The sequence below is a fragment of the Bombus pyrosoma genome, linkage group LG7 (assembly GCF_014825855.1).
Source record: "Bombus pyrosoma isolate SC7728 linkage group LG7, ASM1482585v1, whole genome shotgun sequence".
In the NCBI taxonomy this organism is placed as follows: domain Eukaryota; kingdom Metazoa; phylum Arthropoda; class Insecta; order Hymenoptera; family Apidae; genus Bombus; species Bombus pyrosoma.
In genome coordinates, this window is record NC_057776.1 from 3336813 (window position 1) to 3364088 (window position 27276).

The window sequence follows — 27276 nt, forward strand, 5'->3', positions numbered from 1 at the left end:
TTTCAGAAGAAAGAAGAAAAGATACTTTTTCCAAAAATACTAGAAAATATTTCTGATGTAAAAAAAGAAGGAGATGTTAAAGTATATTATTATTATTATTTATTTTAGTCCGTGCCTTTCGGCTTTGGACGAACTTTCGATTTACATTTCTTACACTTATTTTGCTCCTTATATATCTACCTCTTATCTACTCTATTGTATTGCACTTCCTTAGCTTATTCTTATCTCTCACAGCTAAAACTAATGACTAAAAACTATTGCAACTTATGACTACACATTATTGCCACTTTTGGTCTTTTGCCTCCTTGCTGCGCTACCTTCTTGTCTTTCCTCCCCGTCTTGTATTGCCCTTGCCCTTCTCTTCTCTATTATTGCTTTTAATTCCATTAGCCTTTCTCTAGTCTCATTCAGTGCTTTTTCCATGTCTTTTGGTCCTCCCGTTATTTCACATTCTTCTATTACACGTCTCAGGTCTTCTTCTTTCCTTTTACATAGTCTGCATCTTTTTTCTCCCTCTTCTTTCCAATATTCCCTCGCTCTGGTCTTGTTTCCACATCCGAATCTGGCTAGAATTTTCCTGTCGTTCCACTTCATCCTCCCTTCCAAGTACTTTGGTATCTCATCTTTGGTTATTTTTCTATAATGTCTGTTATATTTGGATTCCCTTATCCTTCTCCCCCTCTCTTCTGTTTTTCTCTTCCTTCTTTCTTCTATAACTTGGTCTACTGTCAACCTTTCTTGCACTTCTCTTGCTTCCATCTGTGTTGTCCCTCCATTTCTCACCTTTTCCAGTCCCTTCTTTCTCTTTCTTGCTCTTTTCCCTTCTTGACCATTTCTCTATTTTCTCTCTCTTTTCTTTATGCACTCTTTTACCAGCTTCTTTTTCGATTCTTGGGTTTTCTCCTCGTACCTTGCTGCTCATTTTAAGTTAAAGTATATAAAATACACAAATTTACACTGTGACATTTTCGAATGATTAACGACGTGACGAGCGTAATATGAGCATTTGTAATTATTAAAATGATCAACGTCGTACAGTGCATTAATGCAATTACGCGTACGACATTTACATTACAACGAACGAATAGCGACGGTTGAGAAATAAACTGGAAGCATTGATTTGCAATTATCGGGCTTTCGAATTGACAATGGACAGCATACCGAAGAATTATTTGTTTTCAATAATTTATCAATGATTAACCGAAACTCTCTTCGTTATTTATTCTTTCACAGTTAATAAAACGATTCGCTGCGTCTGTCAGCGTTCCACTTTATTTTTATTTTGTTATTTATGAGTATCTGGCGGAAACAGAGGACACACTTCGGTTACGGCCAAATTGGAATCGATGTTGAATTATGGAATTCTAAAAATTTCAATCAAACTTCAGTTACTTCCAGCGTGAGCTCTAAGCGTCTATAAAAGCAAGAAGAAAATACAAAATATAAAACGAATATAAATATTGTACGGTGTGTTTCATTTCCAATAATTGGAAATAAGGTTGTCAATTAAGAATTTTCAAGGAAAGTTAAAAGAATTGAAAGATTCCTTAAGATTTCGACGAATTTGTACCTTGAAGTACGAATTTTCAAATACAGTTGAAGAATTTAAAGATTCTTTTTTCTTGAAAATTCGATAATTGGCAAAATAATCCCACGTGAATATTCATAAAAATCCTCACAAATGCAGAAGCAATTTTATTCTAATATGCAACCACGAATTTTCTTTCCTACATTTCCCCCCATGAAGTTGTTATCAGTCCTCGTTAACGAAACATGTTTCGTTGTTTCGCCTGTGAAACCTGCGCCCGATAAGAAACGCGCGGCTTAAGACGGATTGTCATATTTTTGATTATCGTTCCACCTAGTTCGAGTCCAGTATTTGATAGCAAGAGGTTTGTTTTCCGGGAAATTCTACCCTACAATTGACGGGTATTCTCGTCACGAAACACGTGACAATAAAATACCAATGATTTGGGAAGCAGCACTAATAAATTAGAATTTCCATATTCCATGTATATTTCGTTCTATACGTTTAATTATATTTCGATCGTTTGTGCAGATGGGTTTGGCAGAAGCGAAAAGTTATGAAAATAATCATAAAATTCGTTGGTTATATTTTAAGAATTTTGACTCGTACCGACAAAGATCTCATAGGTCAGGCCTTAAGAAATGTTTTACTTTTATATGTAAAAGATTAATTGTTCCAAAAACTATGAGCTACTTCAAACCTCTATCAGTTCTATTATCGCGTTAGTTTCTAAGATTCCAATTATTGTATAATTGTATATAAATCTGTTGTTTAAAATCAATAAAATACTAAATGCGCCAAGTGCAATAAGAAACGTATTGTTGCAATATATATAATCAAAACTGTATATTCGTCAGGCTAACGAAACAGCTGATGAGAACTTGTTGGGTCTAGTTAAAATGTTCCCAAAATTTCCAGTAATTTTCTGAAAGTTTAAGCCACTTTTTCTGCGTTTCTGCCAAAGAGACGAGAGTATCGCCAGGAGGATCCGGTGGTGGGAATCGGCGGCGCCTTTTCCATTCTATTTCCTGCCACGAAGGTTAAAGAGAATTGGATAGAAAGCGGTAGGACAAGGAGGTGTTATGCCGGGCGTAGCATTAAATGCCTTAGCCTCTAAGAGCAACGGTAATTCCTAGCGGGAGGTAGAAGTTGAGCCGCTCGTTTCAGCCAGCCATCAACCTTGTCCATCGCATCGAGCTCGAGCCGAGTGTGTCGTTTGCTAACGCGTGCCCTTTTCGTCCATTTTGCCATAGCCTTGTTCAGGCAAGTCCTCAAGGCCTTCGCGAAACAAATAGAACAGCAGATCGACTCGGAGAAGTTTATTTAATTAGCCATCGTTCGCAGATTTTATCGCTGAAATTTATTCTTTGGGTCGATCTTCTCTGCATTCGCCTTATCGTTAGTTGGCATTGGTTGCATAGTTAATCTTTGGCACATGCGAAGATCGTCACGTTCACATTACGTCGAACGATCATTTTACGGAAGATCGTAAAATTTCACCGAGTACTTCGCAATAACAGTCTTGTTTGATTACGAAGCAATGTAAGAAATAATAATTGTAGAAATTGTAAAAATAATAATAATAAAAAATAACAATGTAGGGAAAAAAATAACACTATTGAAAAGATTCTTTGTTTATATAGATATAAACATGATGAGGTTTCAACTGCTTAATTAATTAAAAAGAAGCAAAAATAAATAGTAATGATACTAATAGTAGTAAATTTTAAACAAACATAGATATTGTTACATGAAGAAATTTTGGAACTGGAGGATGGACTGACTGATAAGTAAAGACTGATAGACTTTTGTAACGAGAGCTTATACAGCGTGGTTCTAGAACTGTCTGACAGAGAATTCTTATATTTTAAATTTAAAAGATTTAAATTCACCAAAAGCACAAAACTTAAATTCGTCTTTGTTAAAATGACAAATCTGAAATTGAAACTGACAGATGTCTGACAAACAGAGAAACATGTACAAGCGAACATAGTACGTGTATTATGAATTTAAACGGATGTTCTTACGGCGTTTTCCACTGCAAGTGAAATTAGATTTGTCATTGAAGAGTAGGACCAGCAGACGTGACATTTCAAAGAAACCTTTTTGCTAATGAAAACGGCAATACATTCGAGAGAAAACTGATAGTACGTGAGAACGACGCTAAAGGATTTGAGACTGACGCATCGTCAAAGGAAATTTGTCCTGCATTGTTATTTCCACGTACACCTTCTCTTAAGAGATTAAAAAGTTGCTTAGCGTGTTCTTTAATTTGTGTAATTTTTAAACCATTAATTTTCTTTACTTGTCTCGTCTTTAATTTCTTAGTTTACGGCTGAATTTGACGCGGGGCTGTTTCTCTGTAAGGCAGAGTTTGACGGGAATTACGCGTATGCGATAGAGCACTGCAATATGTAACATTGCTGTTAATATAATGCTGCTCTCTACGTAAGCACATTGGAATGAAGTTTTTGATAACTAAATTATAATTTTTTTTAAAAGTGTGATGCATATACTTTAACTTTAATAATTTACTTTAATAATTAATAATACAATTGAGCGTGATATATGTTAAAGCACGGTACGACACATAGACCTATGTCACAATTTTCACACTCATAGCGCGATAGTGTCTATCAAATTGCTCTTAGTTTTCTATTTTGAAGCGACATTTTGAGGTTGAAAATTCTACAAAATTATAAGGATACGAATCGGCATGTTAGAAAGAGCATCTAATAATGGTATATATATTTTAACGAAAAGCAACAATTGATACCTGGCAGTGGCGTATCAAAAACAAAAACTATATATTCCGTCTGTATATTGTTAACACTGTTATAAAACGTTGCGAGGACGAAAAAAGTGTGAAGCAAGACAAATGAAAAAGATCATTTAGCTCAAACAGTGAATGAGTCAGTAAAGTGAGCCACTATAGTGGCGCGTCGTAATACAAGATGACATCCGCGAAAGCCACTATAGTGGCACGTGGTAATATAAGATGACATCCGCGAAAGCCACTATAGTGGCACGTCGTAATATAAGATGACATCCGCGAAAGCTACTATAGTGGCACGTCGTAATATAAGATGACATCCGCGAAAGCCACTATAGTGGCACGTCGTAATATAAGATGACATCCGCGAAAGCCACTATAGTGGCACGTCGTAATATAAGATGACATCCGCGAAAGCCACTATGATGGCGCATCGTACCTAAGAGTTTAAAAGCCTGTCTTTTGTTCAAATTTTAGGAATTTAAGAAATTTCATTGCAATATAGTAATATATAGCGAAACATAATATATAAATATATCACTTAAAAAAATACATACCACAATAAACAAGTGTTTAACATAATTGAATAAGTTCATTTTATCCCCTTATGTCCGCAATTTTTAAACTCTGTACGCTTCAGAATTGTAGAAAATCGAACAGAAAGGTTTCTAATTGCAAACATCACTCTATTAATTTCTCGCAGAAAACAAAGGATTTTCCTGTTTCTGCCCTTTTCTATGCGTTAGTAGATTAAACTCTTCGATTGAATTACGTTTACGTTTATGGTTTCAATTCTGGTGAAAGGAACACCGTTGCTCTCTTTTGTTCTCTATCCTTATTATCGTTAACTATTAATGTTTACCAGTTTATAAATAAATAATTACCATAATAAATTGATCTCGTTAAAAGTTGGTGCAACTGGTTTCTGGGCGGTTCAGAAACTGGGAATTAAATTTTGTTCGTTAAAACATAGTTTAATAGCGAGATACTGAAGGATTTCAAAAAGGTTATCTATGTCATATTGGAAGCGAATGATTCGATGGACGTTTTTCAATGAAATTTGGATTATCATTTGGGTTGAATAGTTCTGTTAGAAAATGTAAATATTCAGAATTAAAATATTATAAATCGAAAGATTCAGAATTGGAATTGCAGCGTACGAGATTCAATGATTCGAAATTCAAGTGTTTAAAATCGAAGCGTCCAGAAGATTTAAAAACTCAAAATTAAACGAAATCGAAACGTTCAAAATTTAAACAGTCCATCATCGAATTGTAACATTATATATCGAATATTGAAATATTCGAAACTCAAATATCCAAAAATTAAACATTCAAAATTCCGATATCGTCATCGGAATATCGTGTGCTGTATCGATGAATATCGTGTCGTCAATTATCCATTTAAAGAGCGTTAAAACACGACCTCTGAAATTATCGTAAGAAAATCCTCGATGGTAGCAATTTAATGGATTCTCGATCTAAAGTAATTCGAAGTGAAACAGGTGGTTCCATCGCGAGGTCGATCGTTCTCGATGATCGATGAAGACAAAAGTGTTACCAGCAGGACTGTTTCAAACTGATCCCTCGTAAGTATCCCCAAGCGCAACGAAGAAGTAACAAAACAAGGCTAACAAATTATACCTGCTGTCTGACACTGGGGAAACAGTTTTCTTCGGGGCTAGCCTTTACGCGAAACAGGCTTACCCTTGTAGTGTTTTACATTCAAATAGAAATTTCTCCATAAACGCGTCTCCGCGAGAATGTCTACATCTTTTCAGTCTCATCTTTTCTTATTTTCCTCTCGCGCTCTATTGCAATTTATCATTCGGCAGAAATTAGTAAGAATTTCTTTTTTCAAAGATAATGAACGATCTCAATTAAAATAGAGATTATTATATAAACTGTATAATATTATTTCATCGCTGTCGGATTTTTATTAAATGTTCGATTATCCTTATTAAAATTATTTTCGATGTTTATTATTTTGAAACGTCGAATTTTCCGTGAATTTTTAATCTTCGGTCCTCGGGTCCGAACGAATCGAATTTTCAAATTAGATAGCCAGATGTTGTTTCGTGAATTCTGACCGTAGTGATGGAACGCCCGTGACATATTATCTATCTGGCAATGATTTCATCAACAAAAAATAATTTCCCCACGAAATATAGGCATCCTAATATAAATGTACATTATGAATTTTTTTTACACAATGACAATTGAACACTTGATTTTTAAATAATACTTTCTTTCAATTTATTCAAATTATACGACACTGGAACTGTTTTCTTATCGCTGCAATCCTTGCGATTTCGCGAAATCAGCCACAAAGAGAGTAAAACTGGGCGACTAACTCTGCGAACGACTCGTTAGATCATAACACGAGAAACGATAATTTGCTGCATGTTATGAAATATTTAAGTTGAAACGCCGCAGGAGAAATGTGTAAGGTATCTATTGGGTTGGCAACTACTACAGAGCGTCGGCATTTTGGTATCGCAGTTTCTGCCAGGATACATGGCCAGAATAACTCAACCGAAGGTAGAGGCAATGGCACTCTGGAATTTTGAACTTAAAATCGAACATCGAACTAGTTATCTTTATATCCGGTTACGTATTTTCTGCTTCTAGTTTGCTGCAATGCCTCGGGTTATTTTTGAGCAAGCTATTTTAAGTTACTTTATGTGTAATCGATGTCTTCGACAAAGATAAGTCAACACGATTTTATGGAAGCCATGTTGGTAGCAGAGACGAAGTTAAAATGCCTTAAGAGTAGAGGCGAATAGTAAAATTTGTTTGGAATTTATTTAGTAAAATTGGAAGTTACATTCGGAAAAGCTAAGATATCATTTATCATGAAGTTTATTTGAAATTTATGTAGTAAAGTTTGTATGAAATTTATGTAGCAGTATTTATATCAAATTTATTAATTAAAGTCTATGAAAAATTTATTTAGTAGAATTTCGTTAAAAATTTATTTAGTAAAATTTGCAGCACCTTCGGAAGAGATAAAATATTATATAATTATATAATTAAAAATATTATGTAATTTAATTAAGAAAAGATAAAGAACATTCTTTAGACGTATGTATGTAGAAAATTCATTTAAATTGTAGCAAAATATTTTGGCGTGTCTCTAGAGAACATAATAAGCTGTAAAATTTCTTAGAAATCATACACGTCTATCATTTGCGTATTACGAGTCACGAAATAAAAAAACGAGTGCAAATTATAAAAAATTATACAATTCTCTAGAAGCCACACTAACAATGGGATATTTTACTAATGGAATTTGAAATAAGTAAACGCGATAATGAATGCCCTAGAATATTACATTTTTATATTCGTACAATTTTTTGGAATCTTTGAAACAGATAGAAAGTTATGTGGTTTTTTCAAAGCCATATTAGTAGCGAGATATGAAATTAGTCCGGTGAACTTTATAATCTGTTTACGAACAAAGGATACCGTGAATTATTCAGAATATTAAATTTGAATTCTGTTCTAACAGCAGCAAATGAACCGAATAGTTTCTATCTATACGTACTATGGCAGTTAAAGTGATTAAAACACAGGATGGAGCCTTTAGAAAATTAAACTTTAATTGTATTAAAATTCAATTTTCTAGAAACAGAAGACACGCGCATACTAATGATATTAATCACGTTTTGAAACCAATGACAAACGACTTTTATCGTACAAATCGTGAAACCAAAGTGGACTAGCAGGTCAGACAATTAATTGCCAGCTTGTTCCTAAAAATTGACCTAAATCTATAAAACGCTGCTGCAATTAACTGTGATTTATTTATAGAAAAATAGGTAGCTCGACTTAAGTAATATAATAAACGATGCACTGAAGTTAATACAAAAAATCCAGAGGAAATTGAAAAAAGAAAGTTCGTGTTAATAAAAGATACAATAAAGGTAAATAAAAGTAAAGGTGCTGACAAAATTGGTTTTCTGGAACATTGCGCGAGTTTTGAACCAGGATAAAGATCTTGGATTTATAAGTCTCAGTGGAAGGAAAAATTGAGGATAGGAGAGGATGAATGAAATATTTTAGCGGTTTATAGCAAGGCAGGAATGAAGGAAATGGCGAGAGGAATTAATGAATTAGGAAAGGGATATGTAAGAAGAGTGGGAAAGGCGAATATCTGGAGAAGAAAGGCGAAGCAAGTGGCCAGAGGCGACTGCCTAGATTAGGTTCTAGCGTTTTTAACAGGGGAATTATTAATAGTAATTAATTTCATAGCAATTTATTAACAGATATAGTAAAAGCTGGTTAAGCGTTTTAGAAAAAGCGTGAAAATGTAGATACTGAACTAACAAGTAGATTAAAGATAGATATGTGATATAGCTTATGTATAGGCCAGTGTATAGGTTATGTATAGGTTATGTATAGGTTAAAAAAAACAAAGATACAGAAAATTCGACTGAATAACGCGTAAAAACAGACACCACGTGATTCTTTGTAGAAAAAATGGAAAAAAATAGAGAATACAATTTTTTCATTCTAAGCTTAGTTTTCGACAAAATCGAGTTGGAAATTTGTCAAGTATACTCGAACGTGGCTAATTCTGGACTGAGCAGGAGCAAATAGTCGACAGGAGATTGTTCTACGTGAGAAAATAAATCGAAAATGTAGAATGAAATTTGTCCGTTTGAACGTTTCATTTTGAAGGAAATAGAGTTTAAAGATGTTTAGTTAAGAACCGATTTGGGTTGGCAACTAAGTGATTGCGGATTTTGTCATTAGGTGGTATTGACAGTACGCGCGTATGACAAATTTTCAAATTTATTTTTCTGCGAAACATAGCGTCTTCTGAAAAATTCTATTCCACATTTTCGACTTATCTTCACGCGTACAGCGTTATACTCTCCATTATTTATTTCTGTGCAGTCTGCAATTAGCCATGTTCGAGTACACTTAATAAATTTTCTAATTCGAAAACTAAGTCGAGAATGAAAAAAGTTTATTACATACCTTTTTCTTGTTTTTCGACAAGGAATCACGTCGTGCTCGCTTTTACATGTTACATGGTCGTATTTTGTATGTTTATGCATTAGATATAAGATGAGACATGTGTGTTTGGGATGAGAGTGAGGATGAGTATGGGTCTGTGAATCTAAATAAAGTATGAGCTGAGTGAGAGTAAGAAACGTATAAGCCAAGTGCTTTTTCCGGGCTGTGAAGCCGAAAAACAGATAAAACAGAAAATAAGATAAAAATTATTAAAAAATAAAAATTAACAAAAGACGAAAAGTAAATAAAAATCACATCTAAACTATATTTACTTTAAACAGTAGAAGCTACATTTAGAAAAACAGAAATCTTTATAACGTTTCATCTAAAAAGAAAAAAGGAAGAAGTTCCTAAAAAAAAAAAAAAATAAATTGAAGGAAGTCGTAAAAAGAAACAAAAACGTTCCATCGGAAGAAAAGATAAAAAGTGGAAACTGTACGACACAATTAAGTGAAACTTATCTATACGAAAACAGAAAACTACAGAAATGACATAATGAATAATACAATAAAGTCACTAGAAAGATAGAGGCAAGTTGTAAAAAGAAACGAGGACTATGTTTCATTGGAAGAAAGGATAAAAAGTAAAAAGAACTGTACGACCGGAACTTTCCAGACGACCAGCATAATTTCAACTGTTTTTAAGTTATAGAATCTTGCGTAACCTATTTGTATCGCGAATTACACACCATCCTATATGTACGTGTGTATATACCGAGCTTGCTTTGCTCTCAATTAGCGTCTGTGTTCGCTAATCTCGAAATCTAATTTCGTTGAAAGCATTGGACACGAACCATTTGTTCTTCAATAATCGAAGACACTTTACGATCTCTAACGACGAGTGGACTAGCCATTACATTCTTGAAATGTCATCTTGTGAATCTTTTATCTAGGCAACTACAATGCTATGATTATTTAAAACATTGGGTTGGCAACTTAGTTGCCAACGCAATATTTGTATAAATTTCATCGCTTACGTAAACGATCAAACTACTGTGGTTACAAACGTATAAGAAGTAAGTTCGAAGTTTTGATATTTAATTGCATAAATTTCACTGTAAAGAAAGGAAAAAATAATATTTATAGAGATTTAACCCCAAAAATGAGATTTTGGGGCGGTTTTTACGAAACAATAAAAAATTGTCAGAAGAACTAGTAAAAATCAGATTTCCCCTACTATGGATAAACGAAGGTTTAGCTTTCTCAGCTTTCTATTAATTTAATAATTAATTTATTAATTAATTGAGGAACTTTTTGGGGAAAGATCGACGAGACGAAATTGCGATTGTAGTATATTATTGGGTTGGCAACTAAGTGATTGCTGATTTTGTTAATGGGTGGTAATGTCAAAATCCGCAATCATTTAGTTGCCAACCCAATATATTGTAGTAGCATTGGCTAACAATCTTCTGATTTGTAAAACGTCAGGTGAAACGTTCCCGATGCAAGTTAAGTCGGGTTTCCAAGGATTCCTGATTACGAAGTGGTCTAACCTAAATAGATAATGAAAAAGCGGGCTCTATCGGGTCTCTGATTCGTCGACTATGTTAGTACAACCCCATGGCCGACGAGATAACTGAGCGAATTCAACGAAACTGACGCAATCGGCGCTTTCCATTAAATTAGTTCCCTAACCATTCGTTCATTCACCGACGTTATTCGTTATTTACCGCTGACTAATTTATCGAATTATTAGAAATCCTCCCGATTATAAATAAAACGAAAATGAAACAAAGTAAAAATGCTGGCAACTGTTTATTGCTAACTAATTTATTTAATTTATTCTCCTGATTATAATAGAAACTAAAATGAGATATAGTAGAAACGGCTATAGAAAATCAGAAAAATTAAAAATTATTTAAAATAATAGGGAAACCACGTCCTATTGCACTAAAGTTATTTACCTATTGCTAGGGTTTGCAACAATTAAAGTTCAATTGCGTAAGTTGATTTTGGCGGCGTGCGAGGCAATCTCGATGAAATGTTCGTTGCATACAACGACTCTGATTATCTTAAATATATTCAACGGCAAGCGACAATGACAAGCATGGTAAATGCGCGTAACAAACCCGGAACTCATTGGTCGTGCAAGTTCGATATCTTGGCAAGTTTCGAGCGGTATGAGAGCCACTCTTAGAATAAATTAGCTCAGCATTTCATCCACGACAAGCAACTTGTAATTTATTTCGAAAGTTGTTATATGCAACGACGAGAGATCGTCATTATATGTATATTATTATAACTATCAAGTTAGAAGTTTTTTGATCTTTTCGTTAGTAAAATCATGCAGACGGTTCTAACGAAAAATTGTTTTTTATCGAGATAGCAATATGATTCTGATGGAAATGGAGATTATTTAGAAATCACTCTGAAAAGCTATAATAAAATTGTACTTTTAATAAAACCGAATGAATATCAACGGTAAAAAATTGTATTCTGGAAGGCATCGGCCTGCTGCCAGTACGCGCCTCCGTAAATATTCCTCTGTTTACCAGCCTCAACGATTCGCTCGGTAAAAATGAGTAAGCGTGCATTCCCTCACGGAAAATGAGTAGGCCCGCACCTCTTCTTCCTTTCTTTTCTTTATTTTGCTTTCTTTTAGGCTGCTCTCTAAACAGCAGCCTCGTGGAATATCACCGAATTAACGAGTTCCAGGAATCGCGGGGTATCTTGCTGTTCTTTGAAACGTCGTCAGGCAAGCGTTCCTTTTAATCCTATTTTTCTGTTCTAGTTTTATATTTAGTCTTACACGAGTCACAAGTAAATACAGAATATTCGTGTGATTTCTTTTCAATACGCGTCTAGCTGTTACTGAACATTCGCTGTAATTACCAGAGAAGCGTAGAGTCGTGTTTCCACGAATACAATAAAAATGGTACATAATATAAGTAGAGAATTGTTCTACTTGACATCATAAGGAATACCATATTTTGGGTATTTTATATATTTCTCTTATTATTTCAACGATAAATTCGCTATGAATGTCTCGTGATCGTAGAATGCGACATCGTAAAACGAAGAACGCCGGATATGACTGAAAAACGCAGAGTCAACGTTTAGAAACGAATAACTCGATAAACGTCGTCACAGGAGGTCGTTAAAGCTCGAATATGAATTTGCGCAAACAGATAGTTTAATGGACACACGTGGTATTATATCGCTGGACAAACAACGTTCTCTTATCCACCTTCCTCTTGGCCAGTTGTTTCTCTTTGACTTTAAAATGGTCTCGATTTGCAACGAGGTCTCGCTATCAGCTCCGTGGAAAATGCACACGCGTCGTTATTTCACATGGCCGATCGTTCGGATCTGTATCACGTCCCCTATCAAATTAGTTCCTTAAATTATTTAGATTACAACGAAAATGCGATGCGGTCGAACGATTGATATCTTGAAATATTGCTGCTTCGCAACCTCAAATTAACTGGATCGCCATTCTCATTCTGTTTGTTAACAATAATCGATAAATTAAAACTTAAACTTGAACGTCGTTTATTTATTTCGAGATTTATGCTTCACATTTGGCTTCTGAAAAAAGTGACATTTTCACGATATAAGAAGTTAGATCGCGCGTTAATTTATGATTGACATGATTAATTGGGATAAACTCGATATCACGGATCAAAGCATAGCGAGTATCATAGATACAGCAACTGCATAAAATTGTAATAATCTGGCGCGCTGGAAAAGATTACGCTCGTATTTTCTTCTTACGTTAAATACGGCGATAAAAAGAAATATTTACAAAATGATTAAAAATTTATCAACATTAAGATGGTAAATTAAAATTAGTAAAATTAGTAAAAATATAACATAAATAATCCAAGTGACAGAAAAGTTTTTTGTTTCAATTGTTAGGTACAAATGCAAATTTTTAATAATTTGTTACATTTTACCTTCTGCGAATTAAACTGAAAATCCGATCTTCTATAATGAAAATGAAATTTTTTTTTTATTATTTTATCGTCTATGGTGTTCCACGCTTCAATAATCGCATCCTTTAATTCTACAATCTTGTCATACTTTCGATTTTTCGAATGAATCCAGCGAACTAGCGTACCCCACATATTTTCCACTGCAGGCAATTCCAAAAGAGGAATATTTCCCGAAAACCGGTGTAAAGTGCGGACCGACAGGTGCATAGTCTCGCACAAATATTGAGTTCTTATCATTTTTCTATCAGTTTTCTATGCGAAGGTGTTTTTAATAATTTTCCAGCATATCCGTGCAATCGATATTATTCATTCTGTTTGAGATGAAAGCAACGCCACAAACGGAAAACCTCGCGCAAACCAGGACGCCTCTAAAATTGCGTTTCGAAAAATATTCTCTTTCCTTCCTACGCCGATCGTAATAATTGTAGCCGGCCGGGCTGACTAAGTTAAACTTTCTTTCATTACCGAAAATTAGCTACAAGCAAAGTTATTATTAAAAAATAGTTCGGAAGAAAATACATTGTAATTAACTGTTTTTCAACTTGCACGAATGAAAATCTTGTCTCTTTACCAGAAATTTCTTATTTCGATGCTGATTTCACTTTTCACATTAATTCTTAATATCGGTCAATGATTTTAATAAAGTCAATGAATTACATGTTATTCTTAGTATTTTACGTTCATCTCATAATTTTCGTGGTCGACGTGGCCTCTTCTTTTCTCCAAGATTACGCTTCCTTGCGACACAATCTATACAATTGCGCTCTTTGAACGGTTCAGAGTATAACAATAACTATAACAGCTATAACAATAACATAACAATAACAGAGAAATATAACCGTATTCCCTGCATTCGATGCGAAAAGCATCGGTCATTGCTTTTTCTTTAATAGAAAGTTCCTCTTCACAAAGCATTTTCTTTTCTAAAAGACTTTATTCTAACCAACAAATGTGACGACCGATGCCAAAGACGTGGAATAAAAGAACGAGCAACTGCGGCATTGACAAAATAATAAGAACGAAAAAGTTGATATAAATGGAATATTATTATACGGAATATTATACGAAGAATTATATGGAATATATATTTACATATCGATGCAAGAAATTTAGTACTTAACTTTCTGTTCCTTTCCAACCAATTCTACTATACGCGTTATTTCAATTTTTTATTTGCCTCAACTGTACTACATATTGTTCGGAAATAGAACGTTGACATAATTTTTCCTAAATTGGCAAAATTTCCAAATATAGGTGGGTTGGTATATTTTTGACACACGCTCTGTATCATCATCTACCTGACGATTGATTATTCCCAGATAAACCGTACATTCGACACTAACAAATAAGGGTGAACATACGGGGGATGAACTTTATCTCCGTAAGAACGTGAGAAGAATGAATTGGTCGACTGATGTCGTCCGTTACGTCCACTAACCCAAATTCTAACCTAACCTAATCCAAATATAAAGTTAACCCAAACTCGATGCGGACCTAACTCAAATCTAATTCGAGGGGTCAAATTTTTTATTTCTCACGTACACTGTGATGAAAATTTCTCTGTATCCTTAAGTCAAATATGGTATACGATAGGGTAGAAAAATTTAAGAAATGGTCTAACTTTAGGTTAGGGTGTTGTTAACTTAGAAAACTTTTTTTCTCTCTATCTTTTAAAAGTGTATATACATTTTCGCGTGGAAGACGTACAAGGTTGGATTTTTCGCTTCGAATCGAACAGTCGGGAACTTTCACGGAGTTTTACTTCGCAAATCTATCGCGACAGGGTGGAGTAGCGTTTTTCTAAAACCCACGGGATCACTTGAAATATTATAGCGATCACCGCCATCTTTCCCCACAAAGTAGCACCACATGGAAACGAGACTTAAGGCATCGATTGAATTGAAAACTAAGTTAGAGAGAGAGTTAACTTAAGTTAGAGAGGAAAAACGAAGGCGACAAGATTCTGTAAATGTAATAAAAATTGCAAGCTTATGATATTTTATATTTTCCACCTGTTTTCATTTTGATTCCACATGTTTGCAAACACGATTCTCCAAAAACTGCAACTGCTCCGCACAATTTTCTTATTTTTCATTTTCGTCTGATTTCGAAACACGTACTCAACGGTAATCTTATCTTTTACTATGATAGTTTTTTTTATACTGTTGAATAACTTTGTTATTTCTATTTGGAAGGTTTGCGTGAGGTATAAATGATCAAACAAAATTAATTGCAGTATCCAAATATAATATTCGAGGGTTAATATGCAAGAACCTGAGAGAAGTGTTTGATAGAAGCAACGTCGCTGCCACTCTTCCGCAAAAATGTTTTCTTTGAAAATACATTAGTCACGTAGTTAGTTTGGCTTTGGTATCTTCTTGCGTCATGTGTTCAACGTAAGTTCGGATGATAAATCTTTATGGTAGCTCAAGAGGGATCGATGATATATTTTTAACATGTTCTTGTAGGGTATCCGTGGTCCTCTGTAGAAAGCAAAATTTTCATTGAGAATAGAATGGACCGTCCGTTTAATTCGTTTTCTGCTTGAAGTATCAGGAATTTTGACTCATTGTTATTTTCCTTAAGATTAGTATCGCACAGTTGAAATAAGAAATTTCGATACTAAAGTAAATTCTATATTGAACAAATTTTCACATCAAAATTTTCATCTAAATTAAATTTTAACGATATTACTACCAACGACTAAACTATAAAACTTGTGCCAGACAAATCAAAATATACACAGCATATGTTTTACAAAAAGCCATTTAAATCCTCAAAACTGCATAAATCTATATGTATATCTATAAGTCTACATATAAAATTGAAAAAAAGAAATTATGTATTGGTCACTTGGACTATTCCGATACCTTCGTTGTAAATACCTTTTCAGAAAGCTTTAGATCATGCAAATTCTTCCAAATAAATAAATACAGTGTCAAATAAAAGTGCTAATAAAATTTTTTTTAAATCTGTAAAGAATGTGATACTGTATTTAATTTTTTGCGAAGTGTAACTCTCCATTGTAAGGTTTAAGCACTATGAAGTAAATACAAGTTAATAAAGAAAAAAAAATACCCATAAAGATCCGTTTTCAGTGGAAGAAAAGTATTGGCACGCTTGAAAAATTTGTTATTGCGTATATTCTACCTAAACATTTCCAATGTTGACACGCCTGTTAAGTCGCGGAAAATTCCTGCATTCAGACTGATCATTATTTCTTAAAATTGCTAACAGTATCTCGTAGAAAAAAGGAAAAACCTGAATAATGGAACAAAACAAATAAGAATAATAATAGAAAAATAGAAATAAACGAAAGAATAATTGCTGAAAGATTGTATTGGATTTCTATAAGCAAGGAAAATCCTATTCGGAAATAGGAAAAGTTATTACTAGAAGTCGTTTTATTGAAAGAGACGTGATTGAGCGATTTGTTGGAAAAAGAGATATAACAAATGCAATGCTTTGCTGAGAAAAAATAACAAATGCATAAAACGAACGTCCTCAGAAGCTTACAGACCGAAAAAAAGGAAAAATAGTTAATATAATTAAAAAAGTGCCTAAGACTATATTCTCGAAAATAGCATGAATAGTAAAAAAACGAACCTATGGAAATACACTTTATAACAGTTCGAAGTACACACAAAACTGTTGTATGTGAAACAGTAGTTGCAAGTCGAAAACCACGCATTAGCAAAATTAATAAAAAAAAAAGTGGTTGGTATTCGTTATTAATTAAGTACGCGAAAATATTTGGTTGGCAACTAAGTGATTGCAGGTTTTGTCGTTAGGTGGTAACTAACTGAGAAAATCCGCAATCACATAGTTGCCAACCCAATACAACTGAACTGAATTAAATGAAAAGGACATTGTCCAAACCGTTAAACAAGGGGGTGGTGGCTTAATGATATTGGGGTGTATGAGATTTTTTGGAGTATGGAAGTCTTGTTTTCGTTATTGAAATGCGCAAATGCAATTATTTAAATATCCCAAGGAGAAGGAGAGGAAAAAATAAAATTTAGGAGAAATTTATTATCTTTTAACAGGATAATGATACCAAAAAATGAGTCTATATTTTTAGATAATGAATCATTTTTAATACACTGCATACGTTAGCTACTACCCCACAATCCCCAGACCTAAATCCTACTGAGCATTTTTCGTTTGAATTATGAGAATGGATTTAAAGCAGATCATATTGCGTCTCGGTAGGATCTGAAGAAAGTATTCCTTGAGCACAAAATAAGTGCAAAAATCAGAAAAAATTAGTAGAATTATAAAAAACAGAAAAACATATTAAAAATATCAAATGTTAGAACAAATTCGTACCGTAAAATCGTAAACGTACTAATACTTTTGTTTCGTTGGAAACAGACCTTTATGTGTTTTTCTTATTTGTATTATTTATTTTTATTGCATTATTTCTTTTTCTCCATTATAACTATTTTTAAAATTTATGATTCATGGTATACTTAAGACTGACCATACTAAGAGCTGACAGTTATATTTTACAAAAAATTCAATGGAAAATCTCGTTCTTTATAGATCTATAAAGAATTTTATACCAAGATCTGTGTATTGTATCTGTACATTTATATTGTATATTGTACATCTACAAAATTTCGATGAAAAAATTCTCAATTTATTATTTCGAACATCTTTCGACTTCGACCACTGATATTCTATGAAACACACTCGAGCGATGCAGTTATTCAGTTTCTACGTGTTTAGGACACTTTGAAGGAACCACGTGTGACCACAATAGGTTGCAGAAGCTGCAGCGTTCGCTTCATGACTCCAGAACAAAATCAACCCCTTTCTCTATCGTAGATCGTAAATTTCCTCCAAAGTTTTTTGGGGAACAGGCTCTTTCTCGAAGACCAGGAAAGATTGAAATTCCTGTAGGGTAGCTAAACCCTGCTGATACCTCGACGTCTGGAAATAGGGTAACGTGAAAAATTAGAAAGACTTTCGCAGAATACCTTCCAGAGGATCCCTCGACCGCGGAAAATAACTTGGAAACCTCTAATCCGTACAATTCTTTCTTACTTTCTTCGCTCCACGATAATCAAGTTGGAGTTTTCTGTATTTATAGGTTTAAACTCTGCTTTAGAAGATTAGGAGGGATCTGTAGAGTTATTAATTCACTAAAATGGAAAAATTTGAACGATTCTACTGGAACTTTTTCTTTAACTCTTTGTAACCGCAGATTTGGTTAATTATTTAATTAATCAAGTTAAATTAATTGCAATTATTGCGCAGATTTCTATTTCTAAATTTTGCCAGTGCTAACAAAATTCTTCCACGTGAGAGCAAGAAATCTAATAAGAAAAGAAGCAAATTTTGCATGTTACGAAGCAGGTGATTATTTATTCAACGCAAAATAGTATAAAAACATAATTGTACAAAAGATTCCAAGGTAGACAATATGCCTGTTTATAGAAAAGGATAGTTAAGCCAGGATTGTCAAGAATTACGTTTTTAATTGGAATCTCTCCAATAGCGAGCGTAGGAGGATCGTCACAATGGTATTAATACTCTTCCAGAAATGGTTTGATGACACGCATCGTAATAAGAGACATTTATAATATTTCAGTAAATTATTATGGACACGTGTACATAAATTTACGCTGAAAAATTTGGGACACCTTTTACCTTTTAGGATAAACAATGTTTTTCATGCATTTTTCTGAAAACTGATAATATCATAGTAATAACGTTGAATTATAAATATAATTAATTACAGTTTCAATACCGTAAAATAACTATATTATGAACAAACTATTTATTTACTAAATAAAGTCATTATTTTTATTGAAGTTTTTACAGGTTTCCAATCATTGAATGAGAGTATAAATAAATTGGATGTATACAAAAGTTCGAAAGTTCTTCGAGCTTGACTTTCCTCTCGTAAACGAAATCTGCTTTGTCTCTGAGAAATTTCTAGAGAAATTATCCTTCGTTAGTTGCCCCTTTTACCAACTTTAGCAACTGATTAACAAGTTCAAAGTGGTATAAGACCAAAGCTTTTCTAATCAACCCCGGCGTATGATTAAGTACTAATCAATAGAACAATTAACCTTTTTATTGTACTATTGTATAATTACAACGTTGTGTTTCAACAACTTATCATTTAATTAAATCACAGATGTATTTGCGTTGCTTATAATTTTATTTCATTTTCAGTGTATTATGTTTTCTTACAAAATTTGTTTCCAATTTTACCGCGTTATACCTTCTTTCTTATAGAATTTGGTTATATTTTTATTTCCATATTTTATTATATTCTACCACTATTTTATTATATTTTCTATAAAACGTCAGAGAAGATGTGTCTCTATTATGATTAATAATTAATAAGAAAGAAATCTTCCCACAGCCCCAAAAAAGTTGTATTTCTAGAATCAAAGAACTCTTTAATTAATCAAGTTAAATTAATTGCAATTATTGCGTTTATTTCTATTTCTAAATTTTGCCTGAAATAATTGCTATAAATAAAACGTTAGAAATTACAATTAGAAATTTAATAAGAAATTTAATAGGAAAAGAAGAAAATTCTGCATGTTACGAGTTGATTATTTATTCAACGCAAAATAGTATAATAATATAATTGTACAAAAGAACCCAAGATAAACATTTTCAACAGAAGCTACGTGTAATTGAATCGAAGTAAAATACCATATATAATCAGGCATATGTAAACCGTAAATTCATAAATCTGTCGTTAATCGTTTAGTAGAAGAAATAAAGTCGAAGGAAATGTGCGACAACGAAAAATTCAAGGGGAAGAGAAGACGAATGACAGGAGGCAATGTCGAGATATCGATGGTACTTTCCAGCAGCCGTGCCCCATATATCCGGCAGGTCAAGTAGAAAATGCCGGTCCCCCGAAGACAATATGGCACGGTATAGTTATAGCCAAGGCTGAACACAGCTCGTTTCGTAATGAGCATCGCCTCGCCTTGTTGTTTCCATATTTGTCCGATGTTATTAATACCATTAACGAACTCGGCATTCCTTTCTTTCACTTTCCTTATTTTCTTCTTCTTCTTCGTTTTCCGTTTCAGTTCTCTTTCTTCTTCTAATAAATCCATTCAATTGGTAACCAGCAGTGGTTACGTCACGGCTATTTCATGAATTTGCATGCTACGTTTTCTTGGTTGCGACTTAACAGCCTCTGAAAGGGAAACGGCCGTTTCTCTGCTTACAATAACGAAACTTTTCTCTATACTACGGTTTTCACGAAAATTTCGGGTAGGAAGGAATAGGGTACAAGTCTGGCTGAAACGGCTGAAGGGAACACGGTGAAAATTGTTCGCAGCGTGCGAACAGTTTCGTTGCGCTTTAACTTCGCCTGGTTTACGATATTCGCTGACAGTTCTAATGGTTTTCGTACTCGTTTCACAGTTATTAAGCAAAATTTAATTGTTGTCTTTTTGACTCTGTTTAACCAAAATCTTGCTTGCTTTCATGGGATGAAAAATTGATCGGAGTTTCTTATTTTCATTTGGAATATAGGATAATTGATTATTAATGGACCGGTTGATATTCGTATAACGATGTAGTAATGTGTAAATTTATACAACAGGAATATGCATAACACAGGATATATTATGTAAATATAGTCCATACGAGACTCTAATTTATAGGTTCTGTTCAATGAATTCTGTATAATGCAAACCTTTTTATATTCCATTGTATTGCATTCTATATAACATTTACGTTACACAGATTATTATATCTTACATATGTTACAAGAAATGAAACGTATAATGACATATAAAACGTATGATGTATAAAAACATCGAATTACGAAGGATCTATAAGAATGCATAACACGTTTAGAGGCATAACAAGAACAGCAGAAATAATTTAACAATCAAAACGATGATAAAACAGAGTCGGAGAAAAATACACGTAAACATGAAGTTTATGATATAAAGAGCATTCTTTCCTATTCCTTAAAAATGAAATGTCACCTCTTCGAGTCGTTGGAAGAGGGAAACGCGTCGAAACATAAAGAAAGTAACACGTGTTACCCTAAGAACCGTGACGTTTAAGAACTTTTAAGTCCACGCTGACCCGAATCTCGTTATCTATTTTAGACGTACGTATAATCGAAACCGATATCCTCGAGTCTTTGCAACTCTTAAATTTATCCTCATTCTTCACTTTTCTTCCTTTTTTCATTTGCTCCGCACAGCCAAAACAAAACTAAAAGAGAACGGACAGCATGAGCATAAAATCGCGTTTTACGAGCCAGATGATCTTTATCTCGAATTTTTAATACTTCTAAACCGAAACGAAAGCGATAATCGATGACAGTCTAATGATCCTAATCCGAAATCGATGATTTTATTTACGCGGCGCAACGACGCGCAACGCGGCTCTAGCCAGAATTTACGATTGGTTAAAGTTAAATCGGAGAGTCGCGTGATTCTTTTAGCTTGCCGGCAGGAAAAGTGACTTTACCTGTGAAATATTTCATACACAAAAATGTTTTATATACAGGATAGCGTAAGGAACAACAGGTATTTTAAGAAAGATATTAGATTAGACGAATGAGGAATATTTATAGTTAGAATTTAGTGTCACAACCCTTGTTTGTGCTATTACATATTTGGCAATCGTAACAATTTAGCATTAGATCACTCAAATTTTATTTTATCATCCATCTATACCACCGATCTAAAAACTAATAAGATTGACAATTTTTTAAATTGTCGTACAGCTTTTTAAATTACTATCCACCAATTCTTACTATCATTCTGACATTATATTTACGTATACAAATGGCAATATCGTACGAGTATCAAACGTATAATAATATATTATTGGTACAGTATCTACAGCAAGCGTACAGCTATAACAAGCCTACAGTATCTCTAAAAACTAATAAGATCGAAAGTTTGTTAAATTGTCATACAATTTGTTTATTGAGATATATGTAACTTTGTGTGTTACACCGGATCAGCTGCACAGAAATGATACACATGTATGTGTGTGAGTATATGCGTGCGCAGCTTCTCGTAGAACAAAAGAATGTAACTGTCCCGCACGCATGGTAACAGTAAGACTAGAAGAGTGCCGAAACACGTGAAATGGGTATCTATGAACATCTTGTAAATCACATGTTAAATAAATACAAAACTATTTTATTATCATCCCTACATATAATGAAAGTATTCCTACATATTTATTTCGGCGATTACGGTCCACAATTCTCAACATTGTTAAATTATAATCTATCAATGCTTACTATCGTTCTGACATTATATCTACGTATACAAATGGCAATATCGTACGAGTATCGTTAAATTATAATCTATCAATGCTTACTATCGTTCTGACATTATATCTACGTATACAAATGGCAATATCGTACGAGTATCAAACGTATAATAATATATTATTGGTACAGTATCCACAGCAAGCGAAAACGATTAATCTTTCAACGTTCAAATTATTAACGTTTATTCTCTATTAAAAATTGAAACACGAACATACGAACTTTTTCTACAATATCTCGTATTTGATAGAAATGTAGGCTACCTCAATATAAAGGGGAAACTGTTTTTAAAATTATTTGTTCTGAATCCGTCGTTAATTTCAAAGGATTAAAGCGATACTATCTTACTGCGTGTAGTTTGGAGGAGGAATCGGTTGAAAGTTTTTGAGTTAACAGGGTGTTGGGACGAGCTGTAGTTGGGAATTACTCTTCCGATCTAAGACGCGCAGCTGTTGCGTTTCCCTAGGTGCTGTCGTTCGATGGACAAGCAGGCTGACGACATAATAGCGATGCCTCGATTCTCCGCGAAGTTGCTCGTAAAAGAAACAAGCAGCAGATGCCGCTAACAAGGTGCGAAACGTTTGGAGAGAAATAAACGAGGGAATGTAATAAGCAACCGTGGCGCGTTGTTTTATTACACGATACATGTGATATATCGATCGGACCACCCTTTCGACTATCTTTTATTCTTAACATAGCGTGCGTCCCGTGAGACATTGTTATACTTTTATTGATACGCTGTTCTTAATGTGGATTTTTTAAATTTATTTTTCAAATAAAATTGCTGCACAAGAATATCAAAAGACTGGGAAGTATTGGGTTGGCAACTAAATGATTGCGAATTTTGTCAATACCACAATAATGAACCCAATGAGCAATAATGAACAACCCAATAGAAAAAGGAGGATTAGGGGAAGAGGAGAGAAGCAAGCGTGCGAAGAAGATGAATAAAAGCAACGAAACGGTTATTAAGTTTTCTCATAAATATAGAAAACATCATACTTTGTACATTTTTCACATCGAGCGATCTGCTTTGTAACGTAAATAATAATAATTGTCATAGTAAACTTCTTAATATTGACGATATTTCTATTAACGTTATCTATGCATTTTTATTATTTATTAAGAAATTTCTACCAACACTGTCTCTACATTTTTATTAATTTCAATAAATTTCCATTATTTTTAATAAATTCCGCTCTGAAGAGATTTCATTTAATCTTTTATCTAGTTTATTTAGATTTCATTTAGTTTCCGCCAAAAATTCAAAGAAAAAAAAAAACAGCAGGTAACGAAGACCTTACAACTTCCAGACTTGCGTGGAATTTTTTCTCGTCGCGTGTGGAACGCTGCGAATACTGTGTTGCATTTCGTTAAGGCCAGTGACGTCGAATTCCGTGAGGGGGCGCGAAATAAAATACGATCTCCGAGCTTTTACGGCTTTCCTCGCGTGCAACTGGAACGGAAAGCTTCGATGGGAGTTTCCCAGTGATTTCTCGCTGGTAAATCGAGATGTTGGCAGGCCGGCCAGTGGTTTTAGTTCACACGAGGCGAATAAAGTTCCTTTGACGAGATTCTCGAATGGGGAACTGCTACATTTTATACAAGTTGCCGTAGCAAACGATTTCAACGGATTCCGATAAACGACCAACTTTCCAACTGTTTCGAGGAAATCGTTGCTGGATCACATTCCCGTCCATGACAAACGAATTTCTGTTTTTTAACCGGCGTGATAGGCCGGTCTACGGACGGGATCTGTAAACTCTCGTAGAAATGGAAAAAGTTGAGTCCGATAACAATCGAGAAATTTGTGAAGTCTCGCGGTAATCGAGAAATTTACGAAGTGTCATAGAAATCGAGAAATGAAAGGAAAACAGAGTTACAGAATCGCGCAGTAATGGGTTCTATCAGGCAATCGAGAAAGTTCTGTCGTTTATGACAAAAAAGGATGATGCAGAAGTCGTAAAAGAAACTCTCTTGATTATCTAACAAATTTGACAAGTTTTACGTAGAAAGGGTTCACGCGAATAAATACAATAAATACAAATATAAAATAGAATTTGATCTTTCACGAATGGGTTTTCAAGAAAAAACTGCACTTTCCAAAGAGCATCATATTGATACGCGAATTAATAATAAATGATTCGGAGAGCAAGCTTGGAGATCGGAATAAACGTTGACGAAGTACTGTACGCTTTAGAAGGTTGAAGAAGGAAGAAAATTGAAGTTATTTAAATCATGCAGAATGTTGAAATATCGTAGCGCTAGCTGGCCAACGTTCGAGAAGAAACGCGCTAAGAATTCCGAGGAAAATACTCGATGGCCGAGGGGATGGAAAGCAACTTAACGTAAACCGTACGCGGCTCATAAAACCCAGACACCTAAACGTTCTTCCCCCAGCGAACAATCCCCAAATGCAACCCCTCGACTCTCGGTAACCGCATACAGAACCTTTGAACCTTCATACTTCTTGATTCCATCAACATGTCTATTTTTTGCACTCGTTCGATCGTAACGAAAAATGCTTTATCGTGACGCAGAAAAAAAAAGAAGAGAAGTATAATATCGTGTTCTGAGGACGATTTTCGGGATAGCTGCCATTACCATAAATTCCGCGGGGTGTTAAACGCTTTCGAACGAACAACGAAAGGAAGATATTACTCGGACATTGTAAATAACAAACAATTACGTATATATAATACGACAAAGTTATGTTAAATAATAGAATTTGTTGATTTTATGAATTATATGAACTTATCAGACGACCATTTAATTTGTTAATTAGGTCATTCTCCGATTAGGGATTTCGCTAATTTTGAAATTGAACATTAATACAGAAGAACTGATTCTAGTTCTTAATGCAATATAATACGAATATATTACGTTTTTAATAGAAGTGCAAGAATGTATCGAATATGTGATATGATGTATATGATATGAGTGATAAATTACGTACAAATATTTTTTCCAGATAATGTACGTATCCATAAGGATTTGAATTTGCATTTGTATTTATTCTGATTAACCGCATACCATCACAGTGTTTTATCACATAATCGCTAACGTAATTTACAAGATGGAACAAAGTGTGTATTAGGAACGAGAGAATAATTCGGAACGAATAAAGTGAGAGCAATGTCATAGGGCTGGTTATTTTCAGAAGGAAGAATCGTTGATTAATTCCACTCGGAGCGGCGACGAACCGTGATCGTCGACTGTTTTCATGGCAGAGAATTTAATAAGAGGAATGGAAATGAAAGAAATACTGTAGAAATGTCGGTTAACGGTCTATCAAATCTTTTCGTGTACGAGTGCATTTTTTTTTTTTTTTGGTAGAATCAAGATAAAGAGAGGACAGATGGACGAGAATAAAAAGTTACGGAGATAATGCAATCCGGGAGCATTTATTAGATTTCGTGTTCTCTGGAGCAAGTTTGCTGAAAGAGGAAATGAATACAGCTGGTAGAAAGACTGGCTAAGATATATGGAGGATAAAATGCACCATGTTTTTCTAAAATGTGATAGGATTAACGAGTCATAAACGAATAATGAATGCTACATTCTCTGTGAAAGAGGAGAAGATTAAAAAGGAACGAACAGATTTCTGCTTTTACTGAGAACAGATTGGTATAAATAGCAAATAGTTAGAAAAGAAACTAAAAAGAAAGTAAAAGGAAATTATCCATAGTTAATAAACAGATTTTATTCTTGTCTGTGATTGAGAAACAGAATAAGAACAAATGAAGGAAGTTACGTAATAGTAAATAATGATATAGTTCACAAGTGATACCATTCATTGCAATCGTTGCTTCGCTTCTGTTATAAAAGCTGAGGAAGGATTCCTTGCTATTGTTAACGCATACGATTCTTTTCTGGAACAATAAATAACGTTTCGATTGTATCATTGGTTGGAAATTGTAAACTGACTTTGATTCTGAAACTAAAATAGCGAACTGATTTTAATTGGAAATCCTAATTGATAATTGTTAATGTAACAAACGATCCTTTCTATCTTAACTTGAAATAGCAAGTAGCTATGATATTTCAAGGTAAATATTCAAATCTGTATTCTTCTGTTAATAGCAGAAGTCTCTGAGACATCCAGCTTTTAGTCTTATTCCTGTTCAAGCAGCTTTCAGTTTTGACAGAATGAGGAAATTAAATTATTCCGACTGCGAGAGTGTTAAGAACTTTTAAAGGATGAGCTTACGTAGGATAAATCGATTCTCCTGTGTCATTTCGAAGAACAATGTTTCAACAACGATAATTCCTATACTTTTAGTCCTTATTATATTCTATTATGTTTTTTACGTCTTTCGTACCATATTATTATTTAACGATATTCTTCGCGAGTAATAACTCGACAAATGCACGTGAAATTTCTATTAAATGTCTTTCTCACCACAAAGTGGTTTGATGAAATATAAAATTATGTTTTGTGTAGAATTTACGTAATAAAAATTTCAGAACAAAGAACAGAACAGAGGATGCTAAAATTAATAATAGCAAAGAAGAATGAAATTATATATTCTTTTTACTGATTATATATTATATTATATATTTTATATATAATTAAATAAATATATTTAAGAAATTTGAAAATTGTTCCATAACATTGTCAGCTGAATTTTCGCCTAGAAATTTCAAATTAACAAATAAGATACAATGAGAGTTCATCACCTAAGGGCGTAAAAAATAGTCAACACCCACGTTTGACAATATAAAAAC

At 33.8% G+C, this 27276-nt stretch overlaps 2 protein-coding genes across 12 annotated transcripts in view; both read right to left on the reverse strand.

Moving 5' to 3' along the window:
* The window catches only part of LOC122569258 (growth hormone secretagogue receptor type 1), a 79687-nt gene that overhangs the window by 18280 nt on the left and 34131 nt on the right, over positions 1 to 27276 (reverse strand). The gene's annotated exons all lie outside the window — the stretch shown is intronic.
* Positions 83 to 1155, reverse strand: LOC122569266. Its single transcript, XM_043730055.1, has one exon. The coding sequence runs from the start codon at positions 757 to 759 to the stop codon at positions 271 to 273; it is 489 nt and encodes a 162-aa protein (XP_043585990.1). The 5' UTR covers positions 760 to 1155; the 3' UTR covers positions 83 to 270.

What these genes read in the sequence shown, in the direction of transcription:
- LOC122569266 (XM_043730055.1), bottom strand. Translation starts at nt 759, where the DNA reads ATGGAAGCAAGAGAAGTGCAAGAAAGGTTGACAGTAGACCAAGTTATA.